The sequence below is a fragment of the Sus scrofa genome, chromosome 15 (assembly GCF_000003025.6).
Source record: "Sus scrofa isolate TJ Tabasco breed Duroc chromosome 15, Sscrofa11.1, whole genome shotgun sequence".
Lineage (NCBI taxonomy): Eukaryota > Metazoa > Chordata > Mammalia > Artiodactyla > Suidae > Sus > Sus scrofa.
This window is the reverse complement of record NC_010457.5, coordinates 105,297,563-105,321,266: the sequence shown is the minus strand read 5'-3', so window position 1 is coordinate 105,321,266 and position 23,704 is coordinate 105,297,563. Positions and strand designations below refer to the sequence as shown.

The following is a 23,704-nucleotide window of genomic DNA, read 5'->3' as shown; positions in this document are numbered from 1 at the left end:
GTTTCCACTGACTATAAAGGGAATTCCCAATACCCCAGTCTTTAGCAACTAATATGAAATGTTCCTCTTAAAAAAAATCTTTGTTTGGAGTTCCTGTCGTGGCTCAGCGGTGGTTAACGAATCCGACTAGGAACCATGAGGTTGTGGGTTCCGTCCCTGGCCTTGCTCAGCGGGTTAAGGATCCGGCGTTGCCGTCAACTGTGGTGTAGGTTGCAGACGCGGCTCGGATCCCGAGTTGCTGTGGCTCTTGTGTAGGCCAGCGGCTACAGCTCTGATTGGACCCCTAGCCTGGGAACCTCCATATGCCACGGGAGCAGCCCTAGAAATGGCAAAAAGACAAAAAAAAAAAAAAAAAAAATCTTGGTTTAACTTTTATTATCCTCCTGTAACAAATGCTGTTGGTGCTCTACCCACATCCTTTCGGTCCTTACTATTCTGGTGCCCTTGGGGCCCGGTCCTTACTATTCTGGTGCCCTTGGGGCCGACCTCCACCAGCCAGCACCTGCACTCTCTACCTGAAAGTATGCATGTAGCAGGCTGGAAGGGCTGGGGCTCATGCTCTCTGGGAAAAGCCCTCAAGCCATATCTGGCATCTTTGGTGTATAAATATCCCCACTCCCTTGTCCCTTGTTCTTCCATGGGGTTAAGCTCCAGAGGGCCCAGAGTGATTATTTTCTTGATACACATCTTCCTGGCTTTTTTTCCTTGCCCTGCCTTAATACCCAACCCCCCACCAATGTTATTGGATCACTTTCTACACAAATCACCTCACTAGAATTCTGATGCTGGGGGAACCTAAACTAAGACACTTAATGACTACCAAAAAAATTATGTATGTATATATATATGGCCCTAGTAATAAGATAAATTAAATAAATGTAGTTGATAAAACATTGTTTATTTCAAGATGTCAGTATGGGATGCCACTGCACCAAAAGATGTTATGAACTAACACATTTGCACCTGTAAAAGAATCCACCAGGGATACGGCAGCTTTGAATGCAGACACAGATACAGCCACAAGCTGAAAGTGGTGTGTTTAGAGACACATTATATGCTGTGAGCAGCTTCACTGTTAACGACATAATTATCTGAAGTGGCAAACATGATAAAGTCTAAGGAAAACACAGTAAATTCATTCCTCAATTATGAGGAAAATACAATGCATATTAAAATTCAATATATAAATATCTATATTATTTTACATAATATATGTAAATATAGAATATCTATTACATGTTATAGAATATATAAAGAATATATTGTATAATATATAAATATATAATATATGCAAATAATATAAATAATAAATTAATAATGTATATTATATATAAAAAATAGATAATATATAAATAATATAAAATAATATATAAATAATAAATATATAAATAACTATATCAACATATTATATATTATATATTTAAATTCAATGTAGATTAAAATTATGCCAAGGTATTTCATGTTTATATGTAAGGAGAAGTTGGTTTCTAGGCTCAGATAATTATGAGTTTTTTCCCAGTCAAAAGAAAGTCCAGTGATACATTTGAAAGTTACACAGAGCCTGAGGTGATATCTCAGTGTTTAGGGCAACTTCTGTCAAACTTCTTCCAAGATCAGTGAGCATGCTCCCTTTGTCCTTGTTTTCTTAATCCCCATTTTGCTGGCTGAACTGTAGAAGTGATGGCTGGAGCTCTGGCCACCATCTTGGAGCAGGAAGATGAGAATGACACCACACTCCAAGGGGACAGAGCAGTGAGCTAGAAGGAGCCTATTTGCTGAGAATTTCATGGAACCTACCAGCCCCGGATTTTCCCTGCCTCTGAAATTTTACCTGAGAAATATATAAGCTTTTACTCTGTTAAGCCACTATTATTTTGGGTTTATATCTTGAAACTTAACCTACTTAAAGCAATATAAAAACTTAACTCTAAGGGTATCCTCAGCAGTAATCCATGACGTTGCAGCTGTCCTCAGTGTCATGAAGAACTATAGGTGCAATGAGAGGAAACAGGGTGCCTAAGTGGAGTCGGGCCAGGGAAGGCTCTAAATGATGATAAAATCAACTAGGCAAAGAGGTGGGAAATAGATAAATATAACATTATTTGTCACTTGTTTAAAAAAAATAAAGAGGGATCTAGAAGGAATGTTTCATGGAATATTTTTCTCGTTCACACAGGTAGGTGGTGATGGTTAGTTTAGGGAGGAAATGCTCCAGGGCAAGATGGTTTGACGTGGATCCCAGTGTGCATGTAGCAGAGGACCTGACTTGCTCAAAAAATGCTGTCAGAAATATATGCCTCTATAGGTTCTAAAAGCTGCGTGGCCAGTGTGATGGAGTGAGCTGTGTACTGTTTGTTGATCTACTCCCTAGATCTGAATTCCTTCTGAAAGCCTAGGCAGGAGGATGATACAGTCAGACAAAGGAGCAGATCCGCTGAGCAAAAAGGACCAGAAGGACAAGAAGCTTTCTACGGCAACCAATCCAGAGAGTGGTACGTGGGGCCAGATTTCTTTTCTAGACCAGAAATCATTTTTAATATCACTTTAAATATATGATCAAATTTAGAGACAGAAATTCTGATCAATTTTCTGTGATTTCTGTAAGGAAATTGTCATACACTCTGAGGTGTCCAATTGCATCTATCAATGATAAGTCTAAGCAAGCCTCCAGGCAGGAAGGAAAGAAATTGACACAGTGGATTCAGAATCTCTTCTTTTCCTACCCCACAATATTTTTTTTTTCTTTTTAGGCTGTACCCACAGCATATGGAAATTCCCAGGCTAGGGGTCAAATGGTAGCTGCAACTGCTGGCCTACGCCACAGCCACAACTTGGAATCCAAGCCACAGCTGCCACCTACACCACAGCTCACAGCAACGACAGATCCCTAACCCACTGAGCAAGGCCAAGGATACCAGTCGGATTTGTTACTGCTGAGCTGCAACGGGAATTCCACAATATTTTATTTCAATTTAGAACTCACCATTTGTTCATCTTCAAAATATCACTGCAGCCAGTAGAATTTCTATGAAAATACTTGTAAAACAATCAAGCATTCACAAAAATCTGTTCACTTCCTTTAATCATGGAATCCTGAGATTTGCATAAAATCCTATTGGGAGACTTTTGCAATAACGTTTTCACCAAGAGTTTTCAGAAAAGGTAAAGACAAATGGCTTCAAGTTTGAGAGCAACAACCCAGAAAACAGCTAGGTAATTCAGGAATAAACCAGTGGCTGGTAAGCTTGGGAAGGGAAAATAATATTGCTCTCATAAAATCATACATCTGTATACGATGGTCTATTATTTCATCTAATGGGAATATGGGAAAGCTAACAAATTCTTTTCACACAAGGAGACCAGCTTGCAGGCAGTGGGTGGCTTTCTGAAATTCACACCTAAGTGACAGAAAAGGGCTGCAAGGCAGATCTTTTGGCTCTGAATCCCGTGTCCCCTCCTCTTCTCATGAGCCCCTGGCATGTCCCAGCTTTCTGAACTGTCTTTGTGTTTACACCTGCCTTTCTTACTACCTGCACCTGCGACCCCACCTCTGCCCTCACCTGTTTCCAGGTATCTCCCAGATCCTGCGGCTTGTGCTGCAAGAGCTGAATCTGTTCTACAGCCGAGACGTGAATGGAGTGTGCCTCCTGTATGACCTCCTCCACTGCCCCTGGCTGCAGGCTCTGCTCAAGGTGAGCACGCTGCTTCTTGGAATCTTGGCCTTGGGAGACGAACCTATGAGTCCAACAGTGTCACTAGTCAGCTGGCAGGAAATTTCAACTGCGAAAATGTCCCCAGAAGGCAATCCTCAGAGAGGAGCTATACAAACTTTTAGCTTAGGAAGGAATTAACTTGGGGTGGAAAAGCACATGGCAGCTCCTCTCTTTTCTCCAGAAACTCCTTTTCTTCCAGCGGTCCCTGGGGTCACAAGGCAGCCACCACAAATGGCCAAGGGCAGCACCTTAGCAGCTGCCTATGACCCTCTGTCCTGGAGGCCAATTCAGGACAAACAAAAATGTTTTAAACAGCATTCCTTATAAATTAGGAAAGAAGCTATTTACAGCTCTTTTGAGGCATCTTGAGTTTTTCTCACTCTGAAGATTTCTCCTTTTTAAAAATTTGGCTAAAAGCTTGTGCACAATACAATAGCATCTCCTCTCGGACTATAATTTTGTTCTTCTAAACAAATGTTATTAAGAAAGAACCATTTTTCTTTTTGTTTTTGTTTTTTAGGGCTGCACCTGTGGCACATGGACGTTCCCAGGCCAGGGTCAAATCGGAGCTGCATCTGAGACATATGCCACAGCCACAGCCAATACCAGATCAGATCCTTAACCCACTGAGCAAACCCATACCCTCACGGAGACTATGGCAAGTTCTTAACTTACTGAGCCACAATAGGAACTCCAAGAAGGAGCCTTTTGAAATTGTTTTCTGCAAGATGTTTCCTTCACTTACGTGCGAAATGTGATCAGCCTTATGATGTGCATATTTATTTTATATCCTTTAAAATAAGAAAAAAGAGAGTTCCCTTGTGGTGCTGCAGGTTAAGGATCCCTCATTGTCCCTGGCCTGGGAATTTCTACATGCTGTGAGCATGGCAAAAAAAAAAAAAAAAAAGGAAAAAGGAAAAAAGAAGATGAAAGTATAAACATATTTAGCATGAGCAAAGAAGTACTTCTCACAGTGCTGGTTTTAAGACACCTGATTTCTGGAGTTCCCTTCCTGGCTCATTGTTTAACGAACCTGACTAGGAACCATGAGGATATGGGTTCAATCCCTGGCCTCACTCAGTGGATTAAGGATCCAGTGTTACCGAGAGCTGTAGTATAGGTCTTGTCAGACATGACTCGGATCCTGCATTGCTATGGCTGTGGTGTAGGCCAGCAACTGTGGTTCCGATTCGACCCCTGGCCTGGGACCCTCCATATGCCTCGGATGCAGCCCTGAGAAAGAAAAACAAAACAAAACAAAAAAACAGAAAAACGCCTGATTTCTTTATCCATTCATCCATTGTCGGACACAGGACTCTTTCCCATGTCTTGGCTATTGTGAATAAAACTTCGATGAACCTGGGGGCAGATATCCTTTTGAGCTAGTCATTTCATTTCACTATCACTATATACTCAGAAGTTCGACGTCCAATGGAATATTATTCGGTCATTAAAAAGAAGGAAATCCTAGGGGTTGCCAGGAGCTGGGGGGAGGGGTGTGGGGGGAAATGGAGAGATGTTGGTCAAGGGGTACAACCTTCCAATTATAAGATCACCAATTCTGGCAATCTATTGTACAGCACGGTGACTATATTTAACAATTTGTATTATATAGTTGAAATTTGCTAAGAAAATAGATTTTTTTTTTTTTTTTGTCTTTTGTCCTTTTAGGGCTGTACCCATGGCATATGGAGGTTCCCAGGCTAGAGGTTTAATCGGAGCTATTGCTGCTGGCCTACACCACAGCCACAGCAACACCAGATCCAAGCCACATATGTGACCTACAGCACAGCTCATGGCAATGCTGGACCCACTGAGCGAAGCCAGGGATCGAACCCACAACCTCATGGTTCCTAGTCAGATTCATTTCCTGCACCATGACAGGAACTCTGAGAGTAGATTTTAAATGCTATCAGGATACACACACAAAATGGTAATTTTGTGATGCGATGGAGGTGTTAACTAACCTTATTGTGGTTATTATTTTATTACATATATATGTATCAAATCAGCAGGTCGTACAACGCCTTCCCTTTATGCAATGTTCTATGTCAGCTATATCTCAATAAAGCTGGAGGGGAAACTACCTGATTTCTACCAGGCATTTCTTCCTCCCGGGAAATTACCACAGGGGTTCGAATGTCACTAAAGGCGTTGCCCTTGCCCTTCTGCTGCTGGGAGCTGCCTGGTTCTGTGTTCCCTGCCTCCATCCCGCCTGCCACCCTCCAGGTAAACTGGACTGCAGACACTAAGGTAGAGCAGGGAAGCCCTGCCATCCTGGATCCGGATGGAGAAAGGCTGAGCTGAGCTGGCCTCCTGGACCTCATTTCTTCATCTGTAAGAGACACTAAATTCCCAAAATAAGATTATAGGCTGCACTGCGGAGTCAGGCAGGCTTTGGTGTTCTCAGCCCAACCCTTGATCCTGACATGGAAATTATTCCTAAGGATTAGCAGAGACAAAGTTGGAATTTTTACAAATGAACTTTTACCGGAGAGTGAAGGGAGGAAAGGAAACACATAAAAGAGGAATGCAGGGAGTTCCTGCTGTGGCTCAGTGGGTTAAGAACCCAACACCGTCTCCATGAGGATGCGGGTTTGATTCCTGAATTCATTCAGTGGGTTACGTGTGGAGTAGGTCACAGATGAGTGTTCAGATCCAGTGTTGCTGTGGCTGTGGCATAGGCCTCAGCTGCAGCTCTAATTCACCTCCTCGCCCAGGACCTTCCATATGCCACAGGTGTGCCCCCCCCCAAAAAAAGATCACGGAGTACAAATGAGCATGTAGAGTGTGCCCAGCCTTTCCCTCAGATCCCTGGTGAACCCTGAGCCTGTGGCCCTTGCCCTGTGCCAGTCTCTGGCTCCAAATCCCTATTGGTCTCGAGCCTGAAAACCCTACTCTTACTCAGTTTAAGAATAAAACTTCTGGAGTTCTCTTGTGGCACAGCAGGTTAAGAATCCGGCATTGTTACTGCTATGACTCAGGTCAATGTTGTGGTGTGGGTTCAATCCCTGGCTCAGGAACTTCCACGTGCCAGAGGCACAGCACCGTTTCTTTTTATTAATGATATTGGCAGGGGAAGATCAATTTCCAGTGGCTGCCAATAATTAAGCCTTTGAAGCCTTAGAGCCACAATCTTGAGTTTTTTTCTTTCGGATGACTAGAGACACCTTATTAAAAGGCCAGCACCCAAGCTGCCCAGACTGCTTCTCCGTGTGTCATTCTCCCCTGTTGTCTCCCTGCAGGTTTATGACTCTCTCCAGGATTTCAAAGAAAAGCAGCTCATTCCTGCCACACCCCATGCGCAGGCCTTATCCAACGAGGTAAGGTGATTTTCCTCCGGAGAATAGTAGAGCTTTAATGTGAGGCCGTATTATTCATAGTGCTAGTTTAAATGCTCTAATGGAAAAGTAAAATTGATGATTAGGCATCTAATAAGTGTTTCTACCTGAGCTTTAACAGAAGGAGGAAAATCAGGCCACCGTTTCCCTAAATTAAAACAAAGCACATTTTTTAGCCTGTGTCCATTTCTCTGTTTTTCCCCAAACCATGGACTCAATCACACTATGGAAACAGAGTAACGATCCCCAAGTTGACATCTCCAGTCTGGGCTGCTTCCCTGAATGACAGACCCTTACATCCACCGCCTCCTCCCTGTCCTACTGAGATGTGTAATGGACCCCCTCAAACTTAACGTGCCCTAAACACAGCATCCCAAAGCCGCTCCTCTCTCAGCCTTTTCTAGCTAAGTCAGCTTTGTTGTTACCGTACCCAAGACAACATCTTTGGGGTCATCTTTGACTTTCTCTTCCCCTTCCTCTTCCCACACCCAATCCACAGCTCTGGTTTCAAAATATATCAAGGATCTCACCACCTCTGCGGTGTCATTGAATATAAGCCACCATTGTCTCTTACGTGGATAATTGCAGGGTGGCCTCCCACCTGGTGGCCTGCTTCTATGTGCTCCTCCGTGGTCCCTTCCCATCATGGAAGCCAAAGAGATTCTGTTTAAAGATGAGTCAAACCGTGTCGCTTGCCTGCGCAAGACCACGCTTCCTGTGACTTCCCTTCTCAGCATAACATCAAAGTTCTTACATAGCCAAACATAGCATATCCCGTTGCCTCTTTGCCATCACACTAGTCACCGTCTCCCTTGTTCATGCTGCTCCAGCCAGATGAGCCCCTGTGGTTGTTTGAACCAGACGTGTTCCTGCCACAGGGCCTTTGCACTTGCTGCACCCTAGGTCAATAGTGCTCTTGCCCACATCACTCAACTGTCACCTTCTCACCGGGGCTTTCCCTGGTCACCCCATTTAAAACTGCAGTCCCCTCGGAGCACTCCTTGTCTGCCTTCTCTGTTTTATTTTTCTTCTTCACTCTTCCTACCACCTAATAGAACTCTCTCTTTTATTTATATATTTTATTTATGGTCTGTCTTCTCACTAGAATATAAACCCCACGAGAGCAGGGATTTTTGTCTGCTTATTCACTGCTGTATTTGCATCGCTCAAAACAGTACCTACCATATACTAGATGTTCGAGACATATCTGCTGAATGGAAGAAAGAGAACATGATAAATCTGGTTTTTATTGATTGATCCAACCATATTAAAAGAAAAAAAAAAAAGGGAAAAAACCTCTAATCTCAACTCCAGTAATCAACGACTCAAATTGTTCTCGGTTGTCCACTGGGAAACACACACATGATATTTTATTCAGTTGTGACCCTGATGAGTGAAGCTAAAGCTTGGTAAACTGCTTGTTCCATTTGGCTGTGTGGAATGGCACTGAACTGCTGGAGACTGAGGAGCTGGTAAAGGCCTGAAAAGTCTTATGTCCTGTCAGAAAGCAGGTTGACACCTAAACCACTGCAAAGAGATCAGAATATATTCTGCCTAGCACTTTTTTGTGGCAACAAACATGGATATTGCTAATCAAATAATAAGCCTGAAATACAGATTACAATTCCATATTCCAGCTGAAGGATGGAACATCCCATGGGATTAAGCTACCTGAGTTCTGAACCTTTACCTGGAGAACTCAGATACCTTCATCTGCCCACAAAGCATTCACATTAGCAAAGGGCCATTTTAGAGCCACTAGAGGGGTATCACCTTGGCACCTATGATATTACGAAATTATGTTAGTTCTTCCTCCAAGCCTGTGATGTACAAGGACTAGGGCATTGTGGTTTATATAGTTCCCAAATCTTGGAGTCTAATGAATCCAGGAGGATTTTTTTTTTTTTTTTTTTGTCTTTTTAGGGTCACACCCACAGCATATGGAGGTTCCCAGGCTAGGGGTCAAATTGGAGCTGTAGCTGCTGGCCTACACCTCACTCACAGCAATGCCAGATCCAAGCCATGTCTGAGACTTACACCACAGCTCACAGCAACGCTGGATCCTTAACCCACTGAGCAAGGCCAGGGATCGACCCTGTGTCCTCATAGATACTAGTCAGATTTGTTTCTGCTGAGCCATGATAGGAACTCCAGTCCAGGAAGATTTTAAGCCCTGACATTAAAGACAAGAAATAAGGCATCAATAACAGCTTTTCTTAGGTCAATATCATGTTTGCTGGTATAGCTTATCCAACTTGGGTGAAGTTAACTAGGTAATAATGATTTTTTAAGAATTCACCATGTATGCCTTTCTACTAACCAGGTACTGAAGATATTATGTGAAACCCCCAAGTCCCCTGAGATCCAAGAGCTGAGACAGATCCTTCAGTCTCCACACTTTAAGGCAAGTGCTTGTCAAAATGGAAAAGATACAGCCCTCTGGCACGTAGACTAAGTTGGGAAAAAGAAACAGAAGTGCTAGAAAATATACTCTCTGAATAGATGTTCTATTACTGTAGGTGGGTGAGCCACAGCTTGTCCCTCAAGACATGGGACTCTGATGTGACTGGCTTAGTATCATCGGTCATGGAGCCAAGCCTGCCATATTTATGAGGAGGCTTTCAGAACATCCCATGATGTCTCGTTTCCCCCCTGAAAAGCCATTATTCCTCTAAAATTCTGGGGGGCCATCAAGGTAGTGTATGTCTTTTCCAACTGGGGAACATTTTAAGTTCTGGATAAAGGGTATGAAGGTATTTGGAAAATACAGTATGATAATGATTAGCTCTGCAAGGGGGTATGTGAAGAGCATATGACTGCAGAACAGAAAGCTTTCTCAGAGGACTTATAGATTTTGGGATCAATTGATCAACAATGTAGAACTTTAAGAGAATGTCTGGGAGTTCCCGTCGTGGTGCAGTGGTTAACGAATCCGACTAGGAACCATGAGGTTGCGGGTTCGGTCCCTGCCCTTGCTCAGTGGGTTAATGATCCGGCGCTGCCGTGAGCTGTGGTGTAGGTTGCAGACGCGGCTTGGATCCCGTGTTGCTGTGGCTCTGGCGTAGGCGGGTGGCTACAGCTCCGATTGGACCCCTAGCCTGGGAACCTCCATATGCCAGGGGAGCGGCCCAAGAAATAGCAAAAAGACAAAAAAAAAAAAAAAAAGAGAATGTCTGCTTTTGGAGCAATGGAATTTATGAGTCAAATTTTAGCCCACAAGAGAAACCTAGAGAATTTTCTCCGAGTTCCAATGAAGTTCTGTCCACCGACCCGTCTCTGGCAGGACTGGGGACTGATGACTTCCCATCCGATGAAATGAAATTTAACATAGTGGGCCACAAGAAAGAACTCTTTGAGCATACCCGGTGTACTCTTTTTTCTTATTCTGTTTCACATGGGTCCTTGAGTGTCACGGACAAAAATGAAACCAGCAAGATATTTTGATTATGGCCCCTCAGTCTACCTTAATTGGGGAAACTATTACAAAAGTTGTTTTGTGGTTCAAGTTTATAGGAATGCCATGGATTACACGGGTTGCCAGAAAATGAGAACCGGACAGAACGCATTTTCAAAGAAAAGAAAGACTATATCGTGTGGCTTACCCTGTCTGTGCCTTGTTTCCTCATCTGTCCAAAGGGAACAATAGTGGTGTCTGTCTCAGAGTTCTTGTGAAGATTGAGTTAATCCACACACAACACTCTGCACCATGCTTGGTGTGTACGTGCTGGTTGCTGCTGTGGGTCTTACACAGGATTGCGTCGCCGTCTCTAGGTGGGCATGTCCTGTGTGTGACCTTTGCTCACCTTTGCCTTCTCTGTTCCCAGGCCTTGCTCAGTGCCCATGACACTGTGGCTCAGAAAGACTTCGAACCCCTTCTTCCCCCCCTGCCAGACAATATCCCTGAGAGCGAGGAAGCAATGAGGATTGTGTGTTTGGTGAAAAACCAACAGCCCCTGGTGAGGAAATCATTTTACCTTTTCATTTAGAAGGAAACCAGGGTTAACTGAACTAAGTTATCTAATAGTTATTTGGGTACTAGTCTTTTTTTGTGTGTTTTGTTTGTTTGTTTGTTTGTTTGTTTTGTCTTTCTTTGTCTTTTTAGGGCTGCGTCTGCGGCATACGGAGGTTCCCAGGCTAGAGATCTAACCGGAGCTGCACCTGCCTGCCTACACCACAGCCACAGCAACACCAGACCTGAGCTGCATCTGCTTCCTACACCACAGCTCATGGGCAATACTCCATCCTTAACCCCCTGAGCAAGGCCAGGGATCGAACCCACAACCTCATGGTTCCTAGTTGGATTTGTTTCCACTGCGCCATGACGAGAACTCCCCTTGGGCATGATTCTTGTCTGTGGTCATGACATTCCCAGAAAATGTCATGGGAATCCACAATAATAATGATCAAACTGTGTCTTAATGAACTTTGTCTGTGGTTTCAAACACATCACAGGCTATAATGTTTTCACTAGGAAAAATTTCTACTTAGTGTCTTTCTTATTTCAGAGCTGTGAGAAATAAGAAATTATTTATTACTTAGCACTCTGACATGCACATATATTTCATTCAGTCCTGATGTATTTGCCTAAGTTTTTTTTTTTTTTCCTTTATGAAGGGGAAGCTAAGTGAGGCATTAATTTATTCCCTAAGAATCATCCCTTTGATTAGGGACATTGATCAGCTTGTAGTTGTGGAGTTTTCTTTGTCTTTAGAAGGATCTAATTTTTTTTTTTTTTTTTTTTGGCTATTTTAGGGCCACGCTTGTGGCATATGGAGGTTCCCAGGCTAGGGGTCAAATTGGAGCTGTAGCCTCTGCAACTCGGGATCTGAGCCACATCTTCCACCTACGCCACAGCTCACAACAATGCTGGATTAGAAGGATCTAAATATTTTTGACGTCTGTGTGGTTGGATAGAGACTTTAGTAGGCCAAGCTTGCATGGCCTTTCCTTTTTGATGGCACGGTATTCATGACCCTGATTGGAATGAATAGTCTCCCCTCAAAGACCAGAGTGACATCCAGGGAAGCCCCCAGAAAAGTAGTCATGTTAAATAAAAAAGGATTCCACTGTACTCTCTCCCCAGGGAGCTACCATCAAGCGCCACGAGATGACGGGGGACATCCTGGTGGCCAGAGTCATCCACGGCGGGCTGGTCGAGAGGAGTGGTAAGCTGGAGCAGCAGGGTGCAAGAGTGACCAGGAAAATAGGGAACGCTTGATTGTTTAATGTCACTGGGGAAGCCCCTGTTTTCTAACCAAGGTTCAGCTTAAGTTCTATTGCTTGGTGGGTTTTGTTTGTTTGTTGTTGTTGTTTTAGATTGAAGAATCTGTCTTTTAATTTGTGTGATGCTTTACCATTTTCAAAATGATAATGTCATAATGAGTCATACAGAAAAGATTAAATTATCTTCACATGCTATTTTTCCAAAACTAGGAAAGTACCTAAAATTCTTTGGAAATATTCTCATCTGAGAAATACTTTATTAGCTTTTTTTTTTTTTTTTTTTTTTTTTTTGGCCATACCCACAGCATCTGAAGTTCCCGGGCCAGGGATTGAACCTATGCCACAGCAGCAATCTGAGTCACAGCAGTGACAATGCTGGATACTTAAACCATTGGGCCACCAGGGAACTCCAGCTTGATTAATAACAAGGAAAAAAAAAATACGTTTTGGAGAAATCCCATCTCCCTTCCTCACTGAGGGGCCCCCCCACTACCCGCTCCCTTCCAGGCAATAATCAACATTCTCTCACTTTACATTCCTGCGGCAACCTAACAAGCTAAGTATTATCACACCACCTTGGAGATGAGGCAACTGAGGCTCAAAGGGATTACCTACCTTGCTCAAGATTTCACAGTTTGAGTCAGGGTTCAAGTCCTGGTCTGCCTCGCTCTCTATTCCCAACTTTCACTCTTCCCCTGGTCCTTCTGCTTTCAGAAGGGCATAGCTCTTTCCAGCCTCAAATGCCTTTTGCTTGCTTTTTCTACCAGGGGACCGAATTTCCTTCCTTTCACTGTTGTGCTTCAGAAACAGGTGGTTTTACACCTGCTGTTGGTGTCCATCGCTGCCGATGGCCCCAGAAACCTGGCACAGGGTTCCTACCCCAACATTCTCAGAGGAATCACCCAGGGAGTCCCTACTTGCTAAGTCCACTGGCCCTTCCTCTGGTCTCAGGTTTATTTCTACTTCTGTAGCCCATTTGATGTTAGTGACTGTACCTTTCTTGAAATTTTCCTCATCCTTGGTTTCTGTTCCATGACATGATCCTGCTTCTCATCACCACAGTCTTACCTCCTATTTCTCAAGGCTTAATCTTAACCTCCAAGTTTCTTAACATTTTCTCTTTTCAACCATGGCTCCTACTTCCATTCCTTTTATCATTTACTCATGACTCTGACATCTTTATTTTTAGTGTTATCTTCTTACCAGTGTTCCCGTTCCATTTTACAACATCCAATGAGTGAAAATAAAAACAACATCACCACTTAATAACCAGTGTTGGTGACGAAGTGGGAAAGTGCAGTTCTCATGCGCTTTTGGTGCTGCTATGAATTGGAATGTTTGAGTTGTTATTATTATTTCATAATGAAATGTAAAATGTCAGAGCATGCTTAGATTAGCGAGTAGGTTAAGTAGCTTGGGAATAGTTAACTTTTTTTTTTTTTTTTTTTTTTTTTTTTTTTTTGCTTTTTAGGGCTGCACCTGCAGCATATGGAAATTCCCAGGCTAGGGGTCGAATCAGAGCTGCAGCTGCTGGCCTACACCACAGCCACAGCAATGTGGGATCCAGGTCATGTCTGTGAACTATACACCACAGCCCATGGCAATGCTGGATTTTTAACCCACTGAGCAGAGCCAGGGGTCAAACCTGCATCCTCATGGATGCTAGTTGGGTTTGTTACCACTGAGCCACAACTCTGCTACTTAACCATTTTTTGCCCATCTCTTTGTATCCCTTTTTGTTTCATGTTCCTGTTTGCCTAGGGTTGTTATATGCTGGAGACAAACTGGTGGAAGTAAATGGAATTTCCGTTGAAGGACTGGACCCTGAGCAAGTGATCCATATTTTGGTAACAGTCACTCACCCCCACCCCTCCAACCCCCGCCTTCTCTGTGACTCAGTACAACAGCCACATCCAGCCCATGGCATGTGCACAGTAACTGGTATCCCTCTCAGCTTCCCCTCTCCAGGCCCCAGAATGCATGTCTCTCTCTATGCAGCTTGTCCCCCTTCCGCAACCCCCTCCCCAGATGGTCTGATCTCCCCAGATGGAAGGAGACTTGCCTTCCCAAGCTGCTCTTTCAGCCTCAGGCTGACCACCAAGTTCCCCAACCCAGGTCCCTCATCACTGGAGTTGCTCCCCTGGAAACTGAGCCCAGGGCAGGCAGCGTGAGACCTGAGACCGTGAGGACTGAAACCTGAGCAAACCAGCCCTGCTCTCCTAACATTTTTATACCATTTCCTTGAGGCAGCTTTGTGGTGGAAAAGAAGTTGCCAGAGGGCAGCAAAAGGGAAGAGGGACCCCGCCACTGTCCTTGCAGTTGGAATGGGGATTTATGTCCCGATTATATGATCCTGCGGTCTCCTTTTGGTCCTCATTCCCATCCTTCGAACCCGAGTCCGGTCCAGCTGTCAATAGCTGTAGCAGCAGGGCCCTGCCCACCTCCCTCAGGCACACCCCCAAGAGTGGGTTCTGAAGTCAGTTATTATATTTTACATAGACTAGTGGTTCTCAAACTGGGTTCCTGGGGGGAATTCTAGATTTTCATAGATGTGCCTTAAGGACTAAGATGAGAGGTGATATTATAAGGAGCATACCAAGCACCCAAATATTTTGCAAACCACCATACAAGCATCTGTGTGGTGTATAAGGCACTACAAGGGCGAAAAGGATTATCAGTCACAGACACACCTGCCTTCACCCCCGTTCTTTGGTGCCAGCTATGGAGTTGCCAGGAAAGTAGGATCCTGGAGTCCCTGAGTGAGAAAGAGATCTTTCTTGTTATTTTTGTTTGTCTTCTTGCCTTTTCTAGGGCTGCTCCTGTGGCATATGGAGCTTCCCAGGCTAGGGGTTCCATCGGAGCTGTAGCTGCCAGCCCACACCTGAGCCACAGCAATGCGGGATCCGAGCCATGTCTGTGACCTACACCACAGCTCATGGCAACGCCGGATCCCCAACACACTGAGCAAGGCCAGGGATCAAACCCGCAACCTCATGGTTCTTAGTCGGAGTCATTAACCACTGCGCCACAACGGGAACTCCCAAGATCTTTCTTGTTAATCTCTATATTTCCAATACCTGTCACAGTGTATGGGACAGGGAATTCTTACCTCCCCCATCAGGCTAGGAGATTCTCTGTCTCCTCTCCCATTAGCTGGGGGGAGAAGCCTTCGTTACTGAATCTCAACTCACTGCCCTCCCCTTGATGCTTCTGAGGTCCAAGGAAGTAAGTAAGGCTAGAAGGAAGCTTCTCATCCCACCTCCACCCCCAGTCCACCTCCAACCAGAAGATTTGGGAGACCTTTGTCTTCTTCCCCATCAGACTGGGCTGCCTGGTACAGAAACAGGTGTTCAGGAAAGAATTACTGACTGAGATTCAAGGAAGAAAGTCAGACCAAGAGTTCATCATCTTCCCCAGGGCCTGTGGGAAGACGACCTTGTGGAGTGGGCTGTCCTGGTGGCAGCGAGACAGAGGGTCCCTGGGAGAGGCCAGCTTCAGTGGGGTTTTAACAGACCAATGACCCTGGAGCCCCCAGCAGGGCAGAAGTGGAGCTAAATTTCTTCCTAATGTCCATGTGGGGTGGGTGGGTGGTGATATTTAGCCCTCGAACCCCTGTCCAAGCCCCCGTGGGAGATGTCACCCTTCGACCCGAACGCTTTGAGTTGTAACTCCATCTGCCAAACCCAGCCAACTCTGCGATTTGTCATTCTCTCCTCTGACATTTTCTAGGCCATGTCTCGTGGCACAATCATGTTCAAGGTGGTTCCAGTTTTGGACCCTCCTGTTAATAGCCACAAGATGGTAAGCATTTAGTGAGCCTTTGTACCTACCCACATGACTCCTCCATGCACAATAACTGTGACAAAATACTTTGTATCTTACTACTTGCATCTATAATGTGTTGAACATTTGTTTGATACTGTATTGCATAGTTTCCAATATTGATGACAGAAGCAAATCAGTCAGTGAATACAATAAAAGGAGGTGGGGTCCAAGAAGAAGTAACATCAAGAACAGTGAACATTTGAGTAAAAACTTCTCAGAGCTAAAAGATTCTAGTCCCAATGTCACTTTTTTCCCCATGACTCTTAGACTCAGTTCAAGAAGGCAATTCTTTTCATTGAGGATGGAGAGGAAAGATAGCACGAGTGGGTGGAGGTGTGGGAGAAATAGCTTTAAGTCTTGGAGTTCCCACTGTGGTGCAGCAGAAACCAATCTGACTAGGATCCATGAGGATGCAGGTTCAATCCCTGGCCTTGCTCAGTGGGTTAAGGATCTGGTGTTGCCAAGAGCTGTGGTGTAGGTCTGACATGGCTCGCATCCCACATTGCTGTGGCTGTGGCATAGGCCGGCAGCTGTAGCTCTGATTCGACCCCTAGCCTGGAAACTTCCATATGCTGTGGGTGTGGCCCTATAAAGCAAAAAGAAAAAAAAAAATGGTTTAAGTCTTAAGAGCCCATGGGTAAAGGGTTTTTTCTGGTGGTGCCATTATGCAGGTGTACGTTCGTGCCATGACCGAGTACTGGCCCCAGGAGGATCCCGCCATCCCCTGCATGGACGCTGGGCTGCCTTTCCAGAAAGGGGACATCCTCCAGATTGTGGACCAGAATGATGCCCTCTGGTGGCAGGCCCGGAAAATCTCAGACCTCGGTACCTGTGCTGGCCTAATCCCTTCTAACCACCTTCTGAAGAGGTAAGAAAACTCACCACTCTTGGGCTTAGGACCAAGCCATCAGGAAATAAAACATCTTCTCAGGCTTCTGTTATCACAGTTCAGATGAGAGAGAGACAAGCAGATAGACAAACACACACACACACATGCACACTCACACACACACACACATTGGTTTATAAATCCAAACATCAACTTGTCAGTATGCCCTAAGCAGCTTAAATAACAAAGAGATCAGACTAATTATACCAACCAGAAAAAGAGAGACAAATATTTGGGAAACGAAATTAAACTCTAAAAATTGGTTCTAACTCCCTCTATTACTCTTTCAAGGTGGCGTTGAAACCTTAGTTACTGAATCTCAATGCACCACCCTCACCTTGATGCTACTGAGGTCCAAGGAAGTGAGCAAGGATAGAAGGAAGATAGAAAGGGGCCCAGGCTCAGCCCATGTTAAGAGATCACGAAGAAGGAAAGGAACCAGCGATGAGACTGAGAAGGAAAGGCCAGTGAGGCAGGATGAAATTCACCTACATCAACTGCTCTGAGGGAACTGAGAAGCGACCATTGGATTTAGCAATAGATTAAAAAAAAAAATCTTGATAAAAGCAATTTCAGTGGACGGATGGGGCCAAAATCTTAGCAAATTGGGATGTGAAGAAGTTGACCACAATGAGCACGGAAAATTCTTTGAGACGTTTTGTTTTCTAAGGCAGAGACGAGTAATAGAAAAATAGCCAGAGGGGAAAGTGAAGGGGTATGAGAGAATTTTTTTAGATGGGGTTCATCATGGTTGTGGGAAAAAAATCCAGTGAGGGAGAAATTTTTATGATACAGGAGAAAGAGATTTTCTGCTGTTGGTGTCCTTGAGGAGGCAGAAGGTGACGCGGTGGGGACTCCAAGCAGAGGGGTTGGTCTTGTCTGGGATCATGAACCGTTCACCGCCAGCAACAGGAGCAGGAGAGAATCCAGTGTGTGGGTGCCGCTGAGGGCAAGGGACACGGTGGGAGCTTGTGGAAGTTCTCTTCCATCTGCTCTTACTTCCTCTGTGCAATAGCCATGTCATAAGCTGAGGATAAGGGTGGACAGGAGTTCCTGAGAAGGAAAGAGGAGAAAGTTTGAACTGTTTCTATGAGAGCTGGAGAGCAAATGGATTAGATAAATACAGGATGATCAGCATTGGGTGGCCGACTTAAGGTTAAAGGTCATACATTTATCGTGATTCTGGTCAGCATCCTGGGGTGCAGGTCCAGATTAGACAGAGTTAGACTTCACAGTAAATCAAGAAAGGGCCAGGCGTTCCCATCATGGCACAGTGGAAACGAATCTGACTAGGAACCATGAGGTGGCGGGTTCAATCCCTAGCCTTGCACAGTGGCTTAAAGATCTGGTGTTGCTGTGAGCGTGGTGTAGGTTGCAGGTGCAGCTCGGATCTTGCGTTGCTGTGGCTGTGGTGTAGCTCCGATTCAACCCCTGGCCTGGGATCTTCCATATGCCACTGTGCGGCACTAAAAAGCAAAGAAGAAAAAAAGAAAATAAGAAAGAAAGAAGGAAGGAAGGAAGAGCGGGCCAAGGGAGTGATTTTAATGAAGGACCATGACATTTCAGCTTGTTAGGGAGGAAGACGACAGGGTCAGGGTCAATGGAAGGGAAGTAAGATCAGTAGATTACAGGTCCCCTGGGAGTCAGCAGATTATTGGGATTGGGAAGAGAAGAGGCTCTGGTAAAAGAAAGAGATGCTGGAAATTGAAATTAGAACGAGAAGGTAGTTTCAGTGCTGAAAGGTCTATCGTATGACAGTGGCTGAGGTCACTGGAAGGTCATTGGAAGAGAGGAAATCAAGGAACAGAGCGGCTGGGGGAGGGGGTCGCCAGGGGCATTTACGTGCCTAATAAAATCATCACAGATTATGGCAGGACAGTGTTGAGGGCATGAAAGGGGGCAGGAATGATCGGAGAATGGCTCCCAGAAGAGTCAGGGGAGTGGTGTTCAAAGTAGGGGCTTCTAGGGAAGCGGGAGAGAGATCTGGAGGTGGCCAGGAGAAGCAGGACACAGCCCCCACCTCCAGGGCTCATGTGCGAGGGCCTCATGTGGTGATGTGATGGAGTTGGCTCTCGGAGCCCATGGGCACCGCTTCTCACACCCACCATCAGTGACATCAGGGTGGCAGCTTGAAATCAGCCACAGTGGGAATACTGACACGAGCAAACTCAGCCAAGCTGCACATCAGGGGTCCCCTCCCTTGCAGGCTGCTTCTCCGGCACCCCATTGCGGGTGGGAGAGGAAAGAGAGGGTGGGGAGCCGTGACCTCGGGGCGACCTGGGTTTTAGTTGCAAGCAGGCGCTCATGCAAAGCACGGGAGGAGGTTTGAGAGATTTGGCTGAAGATTTACTGCCAGTTCCAGAGGGTGTGTCAAAAGCCTCAGGAAGAGGCGGTGGTGAATAGAGCCTTCTAAGGATTAAAGTGCAGAGGATCAGGGATGACCTGAGTTTGGGGGCTGAGGACACACACAGGGATAAAGGCCTGATGAGATTAGTCCTCAGGGTCTCAGAGCAGAGAGCGGCAGCGAGGAGGCTCCCGTGAGGGTCTTGCAAGGAGCACAGAGGAACAACAGGTTTATTGAATTAGCACACACAAAAAAGGCAATAGGAGGAATTGAAATTCCTGGGGCTCTAAAGGGACCGAAGAGAGCATCACAGCCTGGGAAGGAAACCATAACAGGCGGGGAACCTTCTGAGGCCAACCGGGGCAGGCTAAGGTACAGGAGAGGTGGTGCCGTGGCTCGTGCCCTGCAGCTCTGCAGTGTGCCAGCTAGTGGCCTGACTTTCAATCCAAGTCAGAGTGGCTCTGCAAAGATGCCGTGAGGCGGGAAGAAATCATTAGACAGACTGCATTTGGAGAATGTATGTGACAATGTGTTTGGAGATGAAATCTTTTTCACTTGGGAGAAGGTAATAGATTATTTCTAGGGAACATTCTGTCCTGGATCTATTTCACCTAGGTTAACCTGGGTTCATCTTTTTTTTTGTTTTGTTTTTTTCCTTCTCACAGTGTATTTCTTTTTGCATAGGAAGCAACGGGAGTTCTGGTGGTCTCAGCCATACCAGCCTCACAACCACCTGAAATCCGCCATATGTGAGTGTGCTGCTACCTCAACCCAGTGTGTCCCTCGTGGGGAAGGCTGCTCCCTCTCCTGGGGCTGTCCAGTGATGAACTTTATGTTTTAATTTTATTGAAGTAGCGTTGACTCACAATGTTGTGTTAATTTCTGCTCTATAGCAAAGCGATTCGGTTACACATACATATACATTCTTTTCCATTATAGTTTAATCACAGGACGTTGCATCTAGTTCCCTGTGTTGGACTTTGTTGTTTATCCAATGGAGGATCTTAAATGTCTCCAGGCCCCAAATTACCTCCTGGAAGCCCTCTGAAATCCTCCCACAGACATTCATGCCTTTGGGTTTAGAAGAGTCTTCAGTTCGTGAAAATGCAGACGTTCTTGTGTCGGTGATCCTTCCGTGATCCCTCCTTAGCTTGATCTCCCAAGATCTCGACAGCTCGTCCATACAATGATACATCTACTGTCAAGCCAGGCTGCATCGTGGCACAGTTTTGTGTGCCTTCGATGAGTCCTCATGGAACTGAGTTATTGTTAATGAGTGTCGTTTGTTCAGTACACGGTGTTTTCAAATGGCAGTCGGGGAGTGGTCAGTGAAGGGATCCACAGTGGCCAACACTGATGAATGACTTACTCAGTGAAGGATGCTGGAGCTTGGAGAACACGCCTGGAACCTGCTGAGGAAAGCCCTTCTGGCAGCGGTCACAGGAGGGGAAGAGGTGCCAGGAGGAGGGAGAGGGGCATGGACAGGGGGCCGGGAGGGCACTAAAGTAAACAGATTTGCCCATGGAGAGTCCTCACCTATTTCACTTCTCACTTCTTGGAGCTGAAATTTTTTTTTTCTCTTGAAAAGTACGATGACAACTCTAGAGATATTTTTGAAAGAAAACACCCCTAGAATTCCTTTATACTGATGATACTTTCATACTACCTTCCAGTTATGGAAATAGTTCACATGATTACAGTAACAGCTGTAATACTACTTTTTAACCTAACATTTTTCACAGAAATATTTGTCATGATATAATCTTCATAATGATATTTTAATTCTTTCCCCTGTGCTTTGAAAATGTTGGTTTACCAAACCAGATGGAAGTGTTTCTTTAACTCATTTTTCTATTTCATTTATCAAAGGCATATGAAAATGCTAGGCTTCTAATCGGTGTCTGATAACTAGTAGGACTCCTGGTTGACATTAACTTGCTTGCATAGCCTTCATGTCATCTCTATTAGACTTTTTGCAAAGTCTATCCTGAAAAGACTTTGCAGTCCCATATCATCACCCTCACAAATCTCTACGTCCAGGAGCCCCAGGTTTGGAGCCGCTGACTTAAGGGGTCACCTTTCACAGGCATGTTTCTGATGGAGCACATCATTTTCTAAACTCTCCGGTCATTTCTTTTTAACTGTGGTAGATGCTGCTGCTAATAAATTTTATTTTGTATCTTTCTATTCTCCTTAAATGTTATCATAGGAAAAAAAAAAATCTCAGTAGCGGGGTTACTTACTTATGAGGTATAGGCAACTTTACCTAAACAAGAGTTATTGAAAAATGTCAGGTGTATGTTACAGATGGTTAATAAAGTTATTTACTGGCCTTCCTGCTATGGCACAGTGGGTTAATGATCCAGCCTGTCTCTGTGGAGGTGCTGGTTTATCCCCAGCCCAGCGCAGTAGGTTAAGGGTCCAGCATTGCTGCAGCTGTGTTGTAGCCTGAGAACTTCCATATGCCGTGGGTGCAGCCCAAAAAACATTTTTTTAAAGTTAAAAGTTATTTACGAAGATGCACTTGTAGTTGTCATACCTCGTTCTCCCTCTCTCTTTCCTTCATTCCATTCAAGATTTGAGTTCCTGGAGTTCCCATTGCAGCTCAGTGGTAACAAACCTGACTAGTAACCATGAGGATGCGGGTTTGATCCCTGGCATCACTCAATGGGTTATGTATCCAGTGATGTTGTGTGCTGTGGTGCAGGTTGCAGATGTAGCTCAGATCCTGCATTGCTGTGACTGTTGTGTAGGCTGGCAGCTGCAGCTCCAATTTGATCCCTAGCCTGGGAACCTCCATATGCCAAGAGTGTGGCCCTAAAAAGAAAAAAAAAATTGAGTTCCTAAGAGATATTGAATAAATAATAAGTGATACCGAATAAATAATATCTGTATTAATTCAGATTTGAGTAGAATGCAACTCATAGAGCTGTTTGGGATAGGAGGGAGTAGGATTTGCCAGAAGCAGGAAGGTCCCAGTAAGGCTCTTAAATATATTCATTTCTATAGGATATTCATGTATCATTTTGTTACTAAATGTCTACTGAAATTTTTGGAGAATAATTTTGGTACTCTGCTTTTCCTACTCTAAGTAAGTTAATTTGAAAAACTAGAGCATGAACTCTTTTGCTCTCTCTTTTTCCTCTTGCTCAATCATTTGTCTGTACCCAGCAATTTCTATGGAAGAAGGTAAGAAATAGTATTGGGGGGGCGGAGGGAGAGGAAGAACTCATCTCTAAAGCCTCCTAGAAATTTCCTTAATTCACTTCACTTGAGCTATTTATTAAGTTCTTCCCATGTGCCTAGTAGTGTGCCAATCACTAACACCCTAATTTATAAGACATCGATCAAAAGAAGCACACATGGCATAATTGTCCTTAATCTGTAACTCTGGGATCTAAGAGAGCCACTGATTTTGCTCTCTCAAAATCAACAGTTTTGCACTATCAGCTAGCTTAAGTGTTATGGATTGATATATACCCTGCAAAAAATGCATACATGTGTTGAAGCCCTAGCCCTCATATGACCGTATTTAGAGATGGGGACTTTAGGGAGATAATTAAGATCAAATGAGGTCGTAAAATCAGGGCCCTAATCCCAAAGAACTGGTGGCCTTAGAAGAGGAAAATAAACCATCTCTCCCTCTCTCTTTTTTCCTCTTTCCCTCTCCCTCTCTCTCACAGTTTAGAAAAACCAGGGCCCCTTGCGCTGTCATTAGAGATCTCTCCTGGCCTCTACAAAACAGGAACAGCAATTGTAGTTTTGCCTTTAAAACAAAACTCTCTAGTTATGTCCCAGGAACTAATGGATTCTGTTGTTCACTGTTGTTATAAGTTACTGACCCATAAAATAATCTCTAAATGAATATAAGGCGTTGAACGACAGTATTAAAAATCTTAGTTGTTGGAGTTCCCCTCATGCGTGGCACAGTGGTTAACCAATCCGACTAGGAACCATGAGGTTGCGGGTTTGATCCCTGGCCTTGCTCAGTGGGTTAAGGATCCGGCGTTGCTGTGAGCTGTGGTGTAGGTTGCAGACGCGGCTTGGATCTGGCATTGCTGTGGCTGTGCCATAGGCTGGCAGCTACAGCTCCGATTGGACCCCTAGCCTGGGAACCTCCATATGCCATGGGAGCAGCCCTAGAAAAGACAAAAAGACAAAAAGACAAAAAAAAAAAAAAAAACTCAGTTGTTACTTGCTTACCTGTACTTCTATCTCTATAAAAGAGAAAATTCTCCATGGTGTATGTTACTTAAAACATTAATTAATGATACAAGCTTTAAGGAGGTGGTGATAAACATATTACCTTATAATATTATGGCTTATTATACAGACTATAACTTGCAATTTTGGAATATGTATAAGACTT

The 23,704-nt window shown here is 44.6% G+C and overlaps 1 protein-coding gene across 2 annotated transcripts in view; it reads left to right on the top strand.

Annotated features, from left to right (window-relative positions):
* The window catches only part of MPP4 (membrane palmitoylated protein 4), a 42,642-nt gene continuing 20,268 nt past the window's right edge, over positions 1,331–23,704 (top strand). The window contains exons 1-11 of one of the 2 annotated variants that reach the window (XM_021075035.1): positions 1,331–2,492; positions 3,571–3,692; positions 6,959–7,036; positions 9,378–9,458; positions 10,879–11,010; positions 12,138–12,219; positions 14,039–14,124; positions 16,007–16,078; positions 16,774–16,970; positions 20,020–20,084; positions 22,507–22,524. In XM_021075035.1, coding sequence (XP_020930694.1) covers positions 2,405–2,492; positions 3,571–3,692; positions 6,959–7,036; positions 9,378–9,458; positions 10,879–11,010; positions 12,138–12,219; positions 14,039–14,124; positions 16,007–16,078; positions 16,774–16,970; positions 20,020–20,084; positions 22,507–22,524 — 1,021 coding nt within the window. In that variant the 5' untranslated portion in view covers positions 1,331–2,404. The remainder of the gene's footprint in view (positions 2,493–3,570; positions 3,693–6,958; positions 7,037–9,377; positions 9,459–10,878; positions 11,011–12,137; positions 12,220–14,038; positions 14,125–16,006; positions 16,079–16,773; positions 16,971–20,019; positions 20,085–22,506; positions 22,525–23,704) is intronic. The other variant, XM_021075034.1, reaches the window with a different exon arrangement.